The sequence below is a fragment of the Oncorhynchus tshawytscha genome, linkage group LG28 (assembly GCF_018296145.1).
Source record: "Oncorhynchus tshawytscha isolate Ot180627B linkage group LG28, Otsh_v2.0, whole genome shotgun sequence".
Lineage (NCBI taxonomy): Eukaryota > Metazoa > Chordata > Actinopteri > Salmoniformes > Salmonidae > Oncorhynchus > Oncorhynchus tshawytscha.
This window is the reverse complement of record NC_056456.1, coordinates 18,602,287-18,619,638: the sequence shown is the minus strand read 5'-3', so window position 1 is coordinate 18,619,638 and position 17,352 is coordinate 18,602,287. Positions and strand designations below refer to the sequence as shown.

Here is a 17,352-nt window from a genome sequence, read left to right as displayed (position 1 = left end):
ATTATAGAGATAGTTAACCCTGTTGATACTAAAGGAGGGCGTTATCCTCTCCGGGGGAGTCCTGCATGGTCCTTCCACCTCCTCGCACACAGACAGATGAGATCATTACAGCTATCAGCACCACCGACATCCACAATTAGCACTTCATTCTCCCTCCTTCACTTCACACACTCTCTCTCTCTCTCTCTCTGTTTCTGCTCATGACAGTCTGTAGGTGTCAGTCTGGAGGCAATTTGAGTAAATAAAAAGGGGCCTGCAGTAAACTGCTCTCAGCTTTGGCTGACCTGCCTCTCTGACCTTTCCCCACTCCTTTAGAAAACCATTTGCCATTTCAGACAAATAATGAGCTTTATGGAAACATGGCTTTGCATACATGCACATGCGCACGTACACACACACACACACACACACACACACACACACACACACACACACACACACACACACACACACACACACACACACACACAAACACACACTCACCTGTGAAGCAGACTGGACACTTGAAGGTGCCGCCCATGCCCTCGAAGCTGTGCTCGATCAGGTGGCATTGGAGTTTGGCTGGCGAGTCGAACGACTGACTGCAGAGCTTACACTCATGGTTCAGACCCTCTTCTATGGAGAAAGAAAGAAGAAAACACCCCAAATAAGACAGTCAGAAGTGAATAATCCGAGCACCAACAGCAAAGAGGGATCCAGTCTATTCCTTTTCTTCTCTCCTCCTTCCCCATTTCATTTAGCTCCAACACATTTGTGTCAAAGGCTCCTGCCTGTGACTTTCACGGCTCGTACGAGAAGCAATATAATGTGTGATCTAGACCCATCAGGCATAAATTGGACGGCCAGTGGGGGGCCTAATTGCACAGGCGAGGTCTTGCACTTTGAACATGGCAAGCTTGGCTCTTTTTGATTGGCTTACACACAAATTAATTTCTGGGCGACTTGGTGTGGGCAAATGAATGTGTAGTGCAGTGCTAGGTTGATAAGGGAAAGTGCAATACACAAAGAAGCATATAGGCTAATGTACAGATTAAGTGACAAATGTAAGAATAGCCAAGCGTGGAAACAGACTTATTTCCTAATCTAAATATAAAAATAAACAATACGAGTAGCATTCAATTGGATTCGATAAGTGGTCATTATAGAGATGTCACCATATCAACCTTTACATCCCTTCATTATCACCATGGCAACCCACTACATAACCAGCGACGATATTATTCTGATTACTGTGGATGAGTAAAATTAAAATCTGTTAAAATCCATTTTTGTCCACTTCAATTTGACTCCATCTCTCCTCAAATAAAAATCTCCTATATTTGTCATAACTAATACATAAAGTTAGATATTGCCCATGACAATGGCGTGTGTCTCCATTCCCCCATCACATTAGAATGTGTGGCACGTCTTCCTACAGACGTTAGATTACCTTGGACCGACAAGGCAGTTGATAGCTGAAATAACTGGCGTTGGTTCAGACGCTGAACCTGCCCTACCGCTCATTTGCTGCACAACGATCCGCTGACTCAGACTTTGACAGAGCCAATTGGAGCGGAGCTGCCCATCTCCTGAACTGCACGTCAATAAAAACCTTGTGCACTCTCCATGGGGTTGGGCCTGTGCTCTGTCAAAGTTCCCCTGTCCCGTGAAGTATGGGTCCAGGCATGGGGCCAACTAGAGGGGGGTGGGGGATATGGGGAGGAGGGTCTCTGGGGGCCCAACCAGGGCTGGGGCTCATCCTTCAGTCTCTACAGCCCAATGCACACAACATGGGCCCAGGGTGCCAGACGTGCAAACACACAATCCACCAGCTGTGGCTATACCAGGCCCTGGAGGATCAGAGCGGAGTGTTACCGGATGGGCCTTGGGCAAATCTGGCAACCTGACTCACAGATCTGGCAATGCCGCTCAGCTAAACAACAATGGCCTGCGATGAACGGGAACAGATTGAACCCAGATCCACCTAGATAACCGTGTTTTAAAACCCCATCCCACACACTGCCAGTGACTTTCCCATTTGTACTTTTATGGTCAATTGTTGTTTCGCTGCTCAATGCACACATTAAACAACATGGGCTGGTTCACTCCACTAACAACATTTGGCAAAATTATAACAATCTACTAATTTCTGAAACCTGCAGTCGATTACAACAAGCTTTACCACATAACATAAATAAACAAATTACAATATCAGGTTCAATTAAATTGGTTTACACCTTTACAAGTGGGGTGGAGTCACTTCATAAGGGTGTTACAGTAACAAAGAAATACAGTTGTTCATCTGTTTTGGTGACTAGCCTATTCTATACCTCAAGATTGAACTAGAGTATAGAGTGAAAAATACAACCCAAAGACCTGGGCTTTTCTAGAAAAAAGGGCAACATGGTGAGTCTACTCATGTATTACATACAGAGTCTGTTTGTGCAGTATGTCACCACAGGCTCCTCTAGGCCTGCCGTCTTCTCCTTATAACCCAACCATCTGGCCCTGTAAAGCAGATGAGGAAATTCTACCAAGGCCTCAAAACAAACATTTAAAGCTGGTATAGTCTGGAAGAGCCATTGGCTTACAGTGTGTGTCTGGCTCAGTGGCTTACAGTATGGATGGATAGGTACAAATAACTATCAGAGGAGATGATCATGTCGCTTGTGATCTTGCCCTCCCTTTTGAAAGACACGCTGTGTGTGTATGTGTGTGTGTGTGTATTTGTTTGTGTGTATGTGTATGTGTGTGTGTGTGTGTGTGTATGTGTGTGTGAATCATTTGTGCACCTGTTTAAGATAGCGAACGAGTTGGAGTTGGGTCCACTTTGATCCCCATTCAACGTGGCTGTGAGTGTGTGAGTGTGTGAGTATGTGTGTGTATTCAGAGTGCTCCATGCCTGTGCCTATAGGTGCAGCCATGGTTTAACCCTGGAGCACATTCCTGTCCCTTCAGAGACCTGGCCTGCCTCATTATGCAGATAACTCTGCACTTGCCCAACTGTCTGACCTTGGGTGCATGCGTGCTTGTGTGGGTGAGTGTGAGTGGGTGTGTATGTGTGAATCTAAGACATGTGTTTGCTTGTTAGTATGAGAAGTATTCACTACTGTGTGTATGTGTGCATGTGTGTATGTGTATTTTCGTGTAAGTGTGTAAGAGTGCATGTGTGTATTTGTGTGTGTGTATGTGAAGAGTGAGTGTGTGTGTAAAAGAACACAGGACAAGTGTGGAGTGTACACGTCTGTTCCGCACTGACAGTCCCTGTAATGTTGCTGTGTATTAGGGGACGGGTCTGTATGCAACAGTGGAGCAGGGGTTGGATCACACTGGCAGTCTGTTCCTTAGTGAGAGTCAGGGGAGGAAGTCAGCCAGCGCTCCCCTATAGCTCCCTCGTCGGTGTGAGGTCACTTCCTGTCGCTCCCCTGGCCTCCCCCAGGGCTGTCAAATCAGCACAGAGCATTCAAGAGCCCCCATCCCAGCCCACTCTGCACCGACAGGAGCAGACTCTGGATATAGTCACAGAGCCACTGGGGACTGGCAGCCCTCCCTCCCTCCCTCCCTCCCTCCCTCCCTCCCTCCCTCCCTCCCCTCCCTCCCTCCCTCCCTCCCTCCTCCCTCCTCCTGAGTGTCCCTCCCTCCACTGCCACCACCCTGTCCCCCTGCACTCATAAGAGAAATCCTTTAGATGAGAGCTGCTCTGTTCCTGCTCCTCTAAGCGTCCCTGACACGAGCAAAGCAAGCCTATCTGCATATCCACAGGGCCTGGTGGCACTCCTAAGGCTCATGGTTTATGTATTCCACAGCTCCTTAAAACACAAACGCCTAATATCTCTCCCATGTGGAAGGAGGGAGACGGAGGTGGAATACTATTTCTTCTTCTTGTGTCTATAGCAACCAGGCTGAAGTTCATGTTCTGTTGAAGGTTGTTTTGGTTGTTTGGGACACTGGGGTTTGTTTTCTTGCTGTCTTGTCTGGCTGTCCAAGTTGTGTTGCTTACACCACTTATACATGAATGATAGTACAGCTTTGTGTACACTGTATGAGTATGTAGAGTACAGATATAGGATCTTAATTTGATCACTTTTTTTGTACATACTGTAACCCTCTGAGAACCATATGTTTATTTGAGCTTGGTGTGATCGTGGTTGCCCTAAGGTTATTTTGCTGACAACCTTCCCACATCATTCTGGGAATGGTGCAGGACAGTTGCTTAACTTCTCAGTAGATTTAAGGAACTTGACAAAAAACATTATTTCTCAGTATTTCATGACTTTAACAGAATGTTTCCTTAAAGTTCAAACATATTTATTTCACAGCTCCTTGTGATATTAAGACAATGTTGCAAATGTCGGAGAGACAGACGATAAGGTTTATACAAATCTCCGCTGTTGAAAACCAAAAAGAAATGGGAGATAATGTCTTCATGCTTTTACAGTGTAGATCTAGTATATAAATTACCTGGATGGGCTGATGAGACAGTGGATTGCTCAGTCTGATGGAACAGAGTAAATAGGCATTTTAACATCATAGATTTAGCCGGTGGTAACTTGTGGAATTGACACTGGCTGGAACCCAGTTTTAACCAATCAGCATCCAGGATTAGACCCACCCGTTGTATAATGTACTATAGGTCACAGAGAACAAATAGAATACAACTGAGGAAATTGCCAGGCATAAAATGACATTACCATTTCCATTTGAGTCATTCAGCAGACGCTCTTATCCAGAGCGACTTACAATTAGTGCATTCATCTTAAGAAAGCTAAGTGAGACAATAACATATCATAATCGTTGGGATTGATTGAGATAGGGTTCAGACATTTGTGAAAGATGGGCAGGAACTCGCTGTCCTGAAAGGAGGAAGCTTGTTCCACTATACAGGACACAGTAGGCCACAAAATCCAGACTGGGCCACGGCTGTTTCTGTAAGACTCAGTCACATATCCTCCGTTCCAACAGCTTTCATCTACAAACTCAGAAATGATACTTGTGACTGTTATACTTTTAGAAATTGACAGAAGGCAAGAGAATGATCTCATTTGGGTTTTGAGAGGACATACTAGTATATAGAGAAAAGCTATATGGTTGTGTATGGTACTGTAGCATGGTAGAGTAGACATCTCAGGGCCTGTAAACAGTAGGTGGGTTTACTTGGCTCTACCTCTCCACGGGAACTATATATTAACATATAATGGGGGGAAAATCAGAGTGATTAAGGCCCAGGGAATTATGGGTGAATACAAATCAACGCCGCCTCTCTGTGCGGTGGTGTGTGTGTGTGTGTGTGTGTGTTCTCTGGAGATATAGAACCACTTCTCACGTGGAACTCGGGTTCATTTAAGAGATACTACAAGGCCCATTAGAGCGTTGAGAAGAGGAAGGGGGCGGGGATGTGGATGTAGCTGGTAGGTGGGAGCTAGCTACCGCACAGGGACCAGGCTCCCACTGGACCTAGGCTGATTGGAGAACTGGCGCCTGGAGGCGAACATAACTAATGTCTATCTCCTGCCTTCTCAGTTTAAAGAGGAGGACATGCAATTATGTACAACATTATAGAATAAACCCTATAGGAAAGCTATCTAATCCTGGAAATCACCCTCATTACTATACAAGTATGATGATAACGATGACCTAATATGGTCAAATGCTAGCCAATTACCTCGTTAGGACTGATAAAATGACCTTTATACCAGATATATGAGGGAAACAAGAATAATATAGGAGAGATGTGTAGCGGAGAAGAGTACCCACTCATGACAAAAGAGAGAATAATGGAATCTGGAAGATTCAAGAAGAACAAGGTGTCACAGACAGGCAGACAAACAGACCCCATGTCAGGTTCCCAAGTTCATGCCATTTCTGTGTGACGTTTGTTCCAACCCTCCAGAGGGAACCGAACCAAGGGGTGAGATTGTCGGGTGTCACATGTCAGTGGGGGAGATTGGGGTGGGGGTGGGCTTCAAGGGGGATACAAGCCTGTGTCCCAAATGGCACCTCTATTCTCTTTATAGTGCCCTACTTTTAAACCAGGGCCCATATCGCTCTGGTTAAAAGTAGTGCACTATAAAGGGAATAGGGTGCCATTTGGGAAACAGCCTCTGGGAGAGTGTCAGGCCTCTGGGAGAGTGTCAGGCCTCTGGGTCGGATGCAGGCTGAATCTGAACCTGAACGCACGGCAGGTTGTAGGTGCTAAACAGAGCACAGCTAGTCTCCACTTCCTCTCGATCTCCACCACCTACATTAAATGCCTCGAACCCTCCCACTGGCGGTCGTGGTGGCTGGGTCCAGGCACATACTGACTTGCCAACCTGACAGGGGTTTGGTGTGGAGATAAAAATGCATAACGTCTGAGGACACGGTAGCATAGGTGTAGCCTGGTAACGGGTAATGCACAGGTTATGCACAGACTGCTACAATGCATACAAAGACATGCTATAATCAATCAATCGTCAGAAGACATGAGACATGTGGCATTTTCTCTCTAGCTAATCAGTATTCAGCTGAAGTGCAGGATGCTGCTGGAGGTTAGTCTGTACTTACATCAGAGAAAAAGAGCTGGAGTTTGCACGCTACTTAGGGGCTATACAATCTACTTTGTTGCTAAACAGCTTACAGTTTCGCCATCATTCCTAACGCAAGAAAGACACATGTCATAACTTGGACAAATGAATAGTTGGTAGGTCATTGAGGCTGCAGCAAACCCACAAAAAAAAAAACACCACAACAAAAGGGAGAGCAGAGCAGAAGACTTGTTAACGAATTATGTGTAGGCACTGCAGCTTGAGGCTGGGTATGGAGGTCTGTTGGGGACAAACAGTGCAGGCTAGCTGCTGAGATGGATGGCAGTGGAGCACTAGACCCCCTGCAGCCGCACAAACACCATTCTGCAGTCAACTGCTCTCTTTTACTTAATCCAGGCCCTATTCTAAACTGCTGGGCCTTTTTCTTTTTAGGAGAACATATAGGTCAAATGGACTATAGCCCTGCGTTACAACATCACAAGACTCGGACTCTGAAGAGAGAAAAGAGGGAGGGAGAGGGGGAGAGGGAGGGAGAGGGGGGAGGGAGGGAGAGGGGGAGAGGGAGGGAGAGGGAGGGAGAGGGGGGGAGAGGGGGAGGGAGGGAGAGGGGGAGGGGGAGGGGGGGGGGAGGGGGAGAGGGGGAGAGGGAGGGAGAGGGGGGGGGAGAGGGGGGAGGGGAGGGAGAGGGAGGGGAGAGGGGGAGAGGGGGATGAATCTAACAAGAATCTCTCTTTCTACCCATGAAAAGAGTGAGTGACCTGATTGTACAAAGTTAACTACGACACACATGCAAGAGCCTTTCTTTCCTCGCCTCATTGTGGCAGCAGCGCTGTGCAAGCTGAGGGCCGTGTGGCTCTATGGGGTCATATGCGGCCCATCCACACAAAGGAACGGGAGAGGAGAGAGGACTGGTGAGAGGGGCTGGCGAAATGGAGAGAGGCCCCTTGGCTGGGCTCGCGGCATGGAGCACTGTACAATTAGCCAGCCCCTGCGTTTCTGCCGGGTTATAATTATCAGTGCTCTCCTTAATTGACCCCCTTAGCCTGCTGCAGAGGGACCACCCCCCATCCCCTCCTCCCTCCTCTACACCCCCTCCCCACACCCCCCTCTACCCCTGCGCTTGGCACAGACCACAGAGCACCGAGCCCCACGCCGGGCTCTCCAAAGTCATTTAGAAAAACGCTCATATTTTCCACACAAAAAAGAGAGGGGAACATTTGGTGAGAGAGAATTCATCATCAGGTGTCTAGAGGTTTTCCGTAATAGAAAAAGCGAGTCCCACTGAGCACGCTCCATGTAGCGGCCAGCCACGCATGCTCGGGACCAGCAAGCCACCGTTCGCAGCGGGTCCGCCAGACATTAGCATCATTTTATATAACACAGGCGCCTGCGCTGGAAATTTAATACATCTCAGCAAATACTAGACAGACGTTTTGCATAATCATTTTTTTTTCTTGCTCTGTGAGAGACATACTCTCTCGCTACCTAATCTGTCCCTAGTCTAGTCTATTCTCTCCCCTGTCCTGTCTTTCTCTCTCTAGCCCCACGGTGCTGTTCTCACTAGGAGTGGGGAAGTTCATTACCTCAGCTAAATCAGAATTAGTCCCTTCATTTTGACGGGGCGAACTTCATTAGAAAGGCCCTCCCTTAATCCAGCCGGGAGGACTGATGAATCTACACGGGGCCATAATTTGCTTCACACAGCATATTCAGCTACTTCCTCCTTCTTTCCTCTCCCCTTCGATCTTGCCTTATGTATTCACGGTTACATTTTTCATTCCATCAAGAGAAAGAACCTAAGAGAGGAAAACACCTGGATATAATTAAGTAATGGGAGCAGAGAGAGTGTAAAGAGAGAGGGAGTTATGCTGTTTGGAACGTCCGTCTCCCCGACAGACCGCGGAGCCTCTGGGGCTGAACTGCTACAGAATGGCTGGGTTGGTTGGCGGACACTCAAATATAGAACCGACAGTGGACTCAGTCTGAGAGTTTAAATATGATCTAATAGCCTACAAGGCCAAGTGCAATTGAGAACGAAAGAGGGAGAGATATGGGAGAGAGGGAGAGAGAGACAGAAAGAGAGCGAGAGGAAAACAGTTAAGTCACACATTTTGGGGTGAAAGAGAAACACGACATCCACCACAGCACCAGAATCAAGCCAACACCTCAACATCCAGAGATGTGGATGAGGATGGACAGTCCCTGACTAGCATCCACTGTGTCATCACTGTGCCTGGTGCATGGTGTCAGGCAGATGTGCTGCTTGGCATGGCAGCTACTCTCTCTACGCTCCCCAACCACCCCATAAAAAAAGAAAGCCCACTGGCTCCCTCATCCCCCCCTTCCTCCTACCCCTTCTCCCCCTCCCAAAAAGCCTGCTGACTCCAGGGTGGCGCTGAGACGAGTCTCACCCCTCCTCCCCCTCCCCCAGGCCTCTGTCCCCCATGCTATGCCCCTGCAGCCTCCCTCCCTCATCACCTCCTCACAGGGGTCCCCTGACTGGTAATCTCCTCCCTCCAATGTGAAATCTCTGACAGCGATGCCCCGTGCTCTTACCCCCTCCCTTCGTGGCTGATGGGTAAATTGGAATGGCGCACCCTGCTGGCGCCGAGAGCTCTGAACAGAGCCCAGGCACACACACGCTGGGGGACCCCCGTCGACGCCCCCTGTCTAATATAGTGGACACGCACACACACTCTCTCGGAGTGGAAATAACACACAGACGCACACTCACATACCCATAAGGTCACACAGACACACTCATGCACCCACACACACACACACACACACACACACACACACACACACACACACACACACACACACACACACACACACACACACACACACACACACACCCATAAAAGCAAACACAGAGACACACACACACAAACGTGCCAAGCCATTGAAGGAAAGCGCTCCACGCATGATTTATATTCTCACTCATCTACATAAAGATTGAATATATGATAAACAAACAGATACCAGGAATTGAGTCAATATATGTTAAAATTCAAATGTGCATCATCTGGGACACGGCTCAGCTTGTGTGCCTCTGCTCTCCTCTAGACACTGACTGCACCTGGCTTCTGTTGCCATAGTTTCCATTATCTGAACCCATCGACATCAAATGAAAGGATGGAAAAGGACACACAAGAAAATGATTCACTAATCCAACAAATAAAAGGGTGCCTACTAGATTTCATCGCCCCAAGAATAGCACCAGTTCACCATAGCATTGCTCCGTACGTGGAGGTTCAACACATTAATAAACATTATTAAACCAGAGCCTGCCTCGTTTTTTCTCTCTCTCCAGTCAGGCATCAGAGTAGGATTTCCCAGAGGCCTGCTAGTCTAGCTGTCAAAATGTTCCATCCCTCCAACCCCATCCCATCTCTGTCTATTTTTCCTCCTCCTCTGTCGATTCTCTGAAGCATGCGTGGACGGTTGAGTCCACTCTCAAATCACAGGGACGTCCTGAAATAGTCGGACAGGACCCGGAGGGGGTAAAGATCACTGCAGAGGAAGCCACACAGGCATTCCTGTCAGAACAGACCCATGGATTTCACAGGGCCAGGGGTGGGGGGTGGGCAGCGAAAGCCTCAGAGCCACAGACATGACATACATTTCATTACACTTAAACCAACTGTGGGTTCAGCTCAGAAACCTTGTATGGTCTCGGAGGAAAAAGGATGTGGAAAGTGGAGGTAGGAGGAGTGACTTTTAGAAAGAGGACAATGGCGAGGTGGACAAAGAAAGAGAGGAGGCGGTGGACTAATTGCTCGGAGGTTTGTCCAATTCTTTCTTTCTTTCTGTAAGTGCTTTTGTGTAACGCTCAATTGTGCCTTTGAGACGAACATACAGTACATCCATTTTGAAGATGTCAATGAAAAGCATGCCTATTATCATGCATTATATATGACACAGAGCAGTATAACCCATTTGAATATTTCCTTTTTGGTGTTTAGAAATACACCTTCATACCTCCTTTTTCAACATATTACTTTGTTCTGCATTCTTGCCATTTCCACCCATCAGGAGCCCAGGGGAGCCATGAGACCCTCCTCATCTAGACTCCCCAGACACTCTCTTCAGCTCTGCTCCTTGTCCAAGCCCCTTAGCACTACTCCTCAGCCCTGCTCCTCATCCCCAGCCCAGTCCCGCTCCTCATCCCCAGCCCAGTCCCGCTCCTCATCCCCAGCCCAGTCCCGCTCCTCATCCCCAGCCCAGTCCTCTCCTCATCCCCCGCTTCTCAACCCTGCTCCCCCAGTCTGTTCTCCCCAGTCTGTTCTCCCCAGTCTGCTCCCCCAGTCTGTTCTCCCCAGTCTGTTCTCCCCAGTCTGTTCTCCCCAGTCTCCTCCCCCAGTCTGCTCCCCCCAGTCTGTTCTCCCCAGTCTGTTCTCCCCAGTCTGTTCTCCCCAGTCTTTTCTCCCCAGTCTGTTCTCCCCAGTCTGTTCTCCCCAGTCTGTTCTCCCCAGTCTGTTCTCCCCAGTCTGTTCTCCCCAGCTCTGCTCTGTGTTCGCTGTTCTCTGACGGCTCCATTTAGTTCCTCTCAGTAAACACAACACAGCCTTGGATGGACCTGAGATGAGAGGAGAGAAAGGAGGAAAGGAGGAAAGGAGAGAAAAATGCACTTATCCCAGACATGCCCAGAGTAGTATTTTCAGAGAGAATAAGAGAGAGAGAAAGAGAGAGAGAGAGAGCAAAAGAGAGAGTGAATTTCTCCATGGCCTTGGTGAGAGACCACTTGTCAATTAAGACTGTCAGAGGATGCTCCTCGAAAACAAGAGTCAGATCTCAGGAGAGGTCTTCAGGGAGAGTGCTCAGTCTGGGGCCACTGGGGGTTGGAGGAGAAGAGAGACACAGCCCTCTATAAAGCTACTAGCCAATCATACTGTACACAGGGTCAAGATGAATCTGCTCTCTGGTTTGTCTCAGTCAGATAGTCTACTTGCTACTGTAACTCTGCTTGGGGGAAAAGCTGATCTCCTATCATTCTCTAGTAATAGATTCCCTATAAACATACTCTACTGGCTAACACAGCATTCTGTGAGATATCATATACTATCTTGACTGCTTTGGTTGACAAAGGTTCTCTTCCTAGTGTTCTATTCATGGGAGTATTATTAGAAAGGCTATAGAATTACAAAACACCATTGTTATCACATACAGGAAGGGAACCCTTGTTCATTACCCTGCTATGAAGTCGAGGATTTAGAATTAGAATCAGCTGGGGTTGTTTTTTTTACTGTGACAATCTGACTGCTGTTATGTTGCCAATCTCCTTCCAGCTGTCAGAAGATGTACCCTATCTCTGACAAGATCACAAAACACTTTCAAACAGACTTCTGACACGTCTGATATATCTTCAAAACTCACTGGCAGCCATTGCTTGATTCCCCCATTGACTGGTGGCGGGTTTAAGTCGAGGAAGAAACTTTTCATGTTTCTTAACTGGTTGCTGCATGTGACATCAGAGCGCATGAGCATGTGGCAGAACGGTATTGTCCAGGGGAGTGAATCTACCCGTCACCACCTCCTGACGTGGGACAAAGAAGATTAAAACACTCAGTGTCTGATTGACAGGCTCGGCACAGCTTCTAGGAAGATGACAGCTCTCTAAGTCACACAACAACAAAAAAGGCAACTGGTCTAATTTTAACTCCGACTACAACACCAACTAAGAACCGACCACCCATCTGTCAAAACCCACAAAAATAATACTTCCTCGAGAGAGAAAAAAAACAAGCATGCTGCGATACTGCACCACACTAAATAACAGTGCTAACAATCAAACAGAGTTGAGAAAAATAACAATAGGGAGGAGAGAGACAAAAAGGGCTGAGAAGGCGCCATCTCCCTCTGGTGCACGCCAACAGCAGGAGCCTGTGAGATTGTGACAACACTTTGAAACATTTCTGTTACTTTCTCAGAACATGTCTGATGACGTGGCTCCGATGTGATGTGGTGCTTCTGCGACAGCCTAGTCCCATTGTACTGTACCGTCGACCGGGCATGCTGTGGTTACCCGAAGAAACAACATACACCCCTCCGACTACACCTTACATTAGTAATGACAGGAAGAGAGGGAGAGAAAGAGTGAGAGCAAAAGAGAGACAGAGAGAGAGAGAGGGAGAGAGAGAGAGAGAGAGAGAGAGAGCAAAAATAGGAGGAGGGTGAAGGAGTGAGAGCAGGAACTGGAGGAGATCGATGAGTGAAATAGTATGAGAATATCATTTTGTATTCTCTGGGTTATTTGTGTTTAAAGGAGGATAGGATGGGGGGAGGGAGCTGCTCCCTGACGTTGTCACGTTGTGTAGCGAAGGCAAGCAGGGTCGCGCACTAAATGATTCACTGAAAACGGAATCTTTTACATCGGCGTCAGCAATTCAGCCAGGCGCCCCTGTAGGGGAATTCTTTCTGTGTGTTTTTATTGAAGTCTGTGCCGAGCGCGCCCAAAAGCTCTGACAGGGGGCCCCCGCGGGCTCTTGTCTTCACCTCTAAATCATAAGATGGAGAGATGAAGCTCCCTCTGTGCTCCCAATTATACCCCTCAACACCGTCTCGCACACACGCACACTAAGACACTTAGACATGCTCACACTTACACGTGCACACACACACACACACACACACACACACACACACACACACACACACACACACACACACACACACACACACACACACACACACACACACACACACACACACACACACACACACACACACACACATAGAAGCCCAGCCCTCCCCGCCCCAAAACTAAAAATGGGCAGAGAAGAAAACCCTAAAAAGCCTAATACAGTCCTTGTGGGGGGCTCCTCGATCGGTGGGGTTCAGCTATACTCGGAGCAGAACAGCGGGCGCTAGCTGCTGGAACAGCTGACAGGCTCGATCCGAACGGCGGCCCCGTCCCCCACAGCCTGTCAGAGCTCACTCTACGGTGTGACGGTTAGTTGCTCCGACTCCAGGGACACGCCTCAAAGGCATACACCCCTTACATGACAGGCCGCTCCTCTGACCCATGGAGGCTCCACGGCCTTTCCCCAATTATGACTTCCAGTAGGGGGAGCCACAGGTTACGTGCACCCCTCTAGCCTCCTCACCTCTCCCCGCAACTGGGATCCCCTACGACCAGGCTCCCAGCTCGATCAGAAGAGGTATGTGTGGGAACGGGTGGGGTGGTGAGCATGCAAAGAGAGGGTTAAGGTGTAATTTAATTGTAGGGCACAGCTGCGCAAACAGGGGTATCAAGGAATGTCCTTCTGCTGATGGAATGGACTTTGCATGAATGGTCCCACTTTTCACCAAAAAACATTATCCACATCTTAAAGAGTGGGTGGGTATTAACTGAGACAGCTTGTCTCTCTTTTCTTTGCAGTAATCAGACTGTTAACACTGGAGCTGAAACAAAGGCAAGGAAAGATGAGGGGTAGCTAGAGCCTTGTTTCTGGCGCTGCTGAAACCAACTCACGGACTCTTCCTCTCTCTCCCTGGATGTCTCTCTCTCCCCGGATGTCTCTCTCTCCCTCTATGCCTGGCTGTCTCTCTCTCTCTGTTAAAGACCTCCTTCAAGTTCCTGCTGTCTGACCTGTCAAAAGGCAGCCCTCCCCTCCCCTCCCCTGTCCCTTCACTAAAACCCCCAAACAAAACAAACTAACAACTGCTAGCGGGGTCAGAGGGCGGCTTCTCTGGGTGCCTGGACTCTGGCGGCTGCCCTGATTGGTGGAAAGGACAGCGAGGAGAAAGGGGAAAAGAAACAGGCAGCTTTTCAAAGTGAAATCTCCAGCTGACAGCTTAGAGCCTCCACACACACACACCCCACAGTTAGCTAGCTACAGTTTCTCTCGCTGCTGTCTGTCTGTCATTTTTAGTCCGTCCAAGCCATTTGGAAGGATTAATAAAGAAGGGGAAGAAAAAGTCAAGCACAGCACACTGGGGCCTGCTAGTGTATAGTGTACAGTGTATAGTAGGGCCTGAGTGATGGGTTCAGAACCCCTTTAGAGAGTGATAGACCTCCTGACCTTGACATCCTCCAGTGGTGAACCCTGACCTCCCTAACCTCTGGCCCTCTGTCAGCCCCTCGCCGCGGTGAGACAGGTGCAGGCAGGAGAGTGGCCGACTGGCTGTCCTGTATCCCGCTGTCCTGCCTAAAACGTCAAACCGGCCTCGCCTAACCTACCTTCACAGAGATCCTCCCTAATCTCAGACCAGAGTCCATAAAAGCCCTGGCGCAGGCTAGAGCTAGTTTTTCCCTGACATTGGTAGTGTACATCTCCAAATGCATAACTATTACCATACAGAACATTCCAGTGGTGGTAGGTGCCGTTTAAGGGAGGAGGATTTTTTAGTTTTTATGAGCATGACCTTATTTCTCTTACAGCTGATTGGTTTGACTGTAATTCATATTCCATTCACCCAGCTTAATTTAACATCGATAGGTACAGGCTACTTACTACATTATACTTGAATTTCCCCTATACCCAACATGAGGTTGCTACAACATAGCCTATGAATTTAAAGTTTACAATGTAGGTGCACAGGTCTAGAGACACTTGAGTTATCATTGTGACAGACATTGACACATTCAATACCGCCTTGCAAAGTCTTGCCTGCATCTAGCTGATCAAGGGTGTAATCATTAGTCCAATAGTTGCAAACGAGCGTTGCTATTGGACAAATTTGGGTATGTTTATCCCCTTTCGTTTGCTTCCGTTTAAGAAATGATTTTCAACAGAATTGGCGGAATGAATACACCCTTAATCACAAACACAGTTAACAAGCCAGATCGTTGTATAATTCCTTCTCACATCTATGCACTCTCCTCCTCTCACCTTTTTCCTTCATTGTTGACTTCACTGTACAACACATCAGCTGTCTGTGACCTGGCGAAAAAACCTTTCCAAGCCAAACCTTCATATCATAACCGCTAACCTTTACACAGAGCCTACTTCGTTGTCACCATATTAGCTAACGTCAAGTCAACGTCAACATAGCTTCTAGAACTAACGCATTAGTAAACTCGCTACAATCATGCAGTACAGTTTACAGTTAGCAAGCAGTTTGGCAGTTACACTTGTGGACCCGGTGGCAATAAATGAATAAAAACAAAAGCTTAACTTGACTTGGAAGAGTTCCAGTGTTGGCTAGCCAAGGCTAGCTAGGTAACATAGCATCCCTCTCTGTTTGAGCCAGGTGTTTGAGTAGGCAAAACTAGCTAGCTGCATTAGCTAGCTAAGTAAATGAAAGTAATATATATATATATAGCTATCTCTCTCTCTCTCTTGCTTCTCCTTCTTTTTTAAAGAAATGAATTTGTTCAAAACTGTTCAACTATTGTCTTTCTCTCTTTGAGTCAACTACTCACCACCTTTAATGCACTGCAGTGCTAGCTGGCTGTTCCATATGCTTCCAGTACAATATTAATTCTCTGATCCTTTGATTGGGTGGACAACATGTTTAGTATAGTTTTCTCTAAGAAAGATGTTTCACAATAAAACAAAACGAAATGAAATTCACCGAGGAGGATGGTCCTCCGAGGAGCCTCCACTGGAACATTCCAATGTTTCAACAAATTGTGGTACTAGTACTGAGTTGATTCTATTTATTTCAATTCACTACAAATAACACTGAACTAACAGAGGTCATGCTAAAATGCTAACCAGGATGAAATATGTGGAGGGGAGAGGGAGAAAAGACAAAAAGAGAGAGAAAGAGAAATGGCTCTGCATCGACCAGTGGCAGAACAGAGGAGGGGGAGCTAACTAAATGGAACAGGAGAAAGACAGGCACAGCTAGTTTACAAATGGATTAAGTTCCATTTTAAAAAGCACTTAGAAAAATTATACCCACTGTTATATAAAAAAAATGTGTCAACTGTAGATATTACTAAAGTGGCAGCAGTGTGCAGATCTAGAGTGGAAGGCACAATGACACATCACGCCGCCTTGTTTCTGTTCTGCAGGCGGGCGAGTGGGATGGCGGGCGCCCGGTTCCAAGGTCACGCCGGTCTGCGCCAGTCTTTCTTTCTGCAGATCCATTTCCTCTCCCTAGGGGCTTCCCCCCTCCCTTCTCCCTCGTGTTGTTGGCCCAGTGATTCAGTGCCTTGCATTAAGAACAATTCACCTGCCTCCAGCATCCCAGCGGCACAGGTCCCCCGGGGAAACCAGGTGGAGCATAAAAAAAGTTCCACATATGGTAAAGTCAAGCTGCTCGGAGGCTGCTGAGTGTCTGCTGTGGGGATAGAGGCTCCTAAAAGGCCCAGCTGGTACTTGGAAAAGGGCTTCTGCATTACTACACCTCAGTGCCGGTTTCGGCTCCCCTTTGGAAAGTGTTGGCCGGCGCTCAGCACTACCACCAGCCATTTTACAATTCTCCCTCTCTATAGCCCCCTCCCTCTATCCCTCCATCCATCTAGCCCTCCCTCCAACTGGTTCTGTATCCAATTGAACATTTGGTCCTCCACTGCTGGTTAATCAAATTCCTCCATCTGGCCCCCTTATCCCTGTGGAACACAAAAGGTGCAGCCTGAGCCCTGGTCCAAGTGCATATTGGGAGGGAGGATGGGATGGAGGGGCTGAGGGATGGAGGGGAGGGACTGCCTACCTAACTTAACCAGCCCAGTCAACTAGATCAGTTAGGGGAACAGGGGCCAGATCGGATGGGATCATTTTGGGCAAACAGAACAGGAGGGAACGACGAGGGACCGAACATCACCTGCTGTTCATATAGAGCTCAGGGACACGTGAGACTCAGTATGGCCATAAGAGGGTCTTCTGGAAGTATAGCTGTCTCTGCATACACTGTAGAATAGAGATTGTAGAGTGCAGAATACTGAATACATAGA

General features: G+C 47.8%; 1 protein-coding gene across 7 annotated transcripts in view; it reads right to left on the bottom strand.

Annotated features, from left to right (window-relative positions):
• The window catches only part of LOC112226854 (zinc finger protein 521), a 150,764-nt gene that overhangs the window by 28,740 nt on the left and 104,672 nt on the right, over positions 1-17,352 (bottom strand). For 6 of the 7 annotated variants that reach the window (XR_006080222.1, XR_006080223.1, XR_006080218.1 and 3 more), the window contains one exon: positions 484-615. Coding sequence is in view for 1 of the 7 variants with exons in the window: in XM_024391465.2 (XP_024247233.1) it covers positions 484-615 (132 nt within the window). In the remaining 6 variants the exon portion in view is untranslated. The remainder of the gene's footprint in view (positions 1-483; positions 616-17,352) is intronic. The other variant, XR_006080221.1, reaches the window with a different exon arrangement.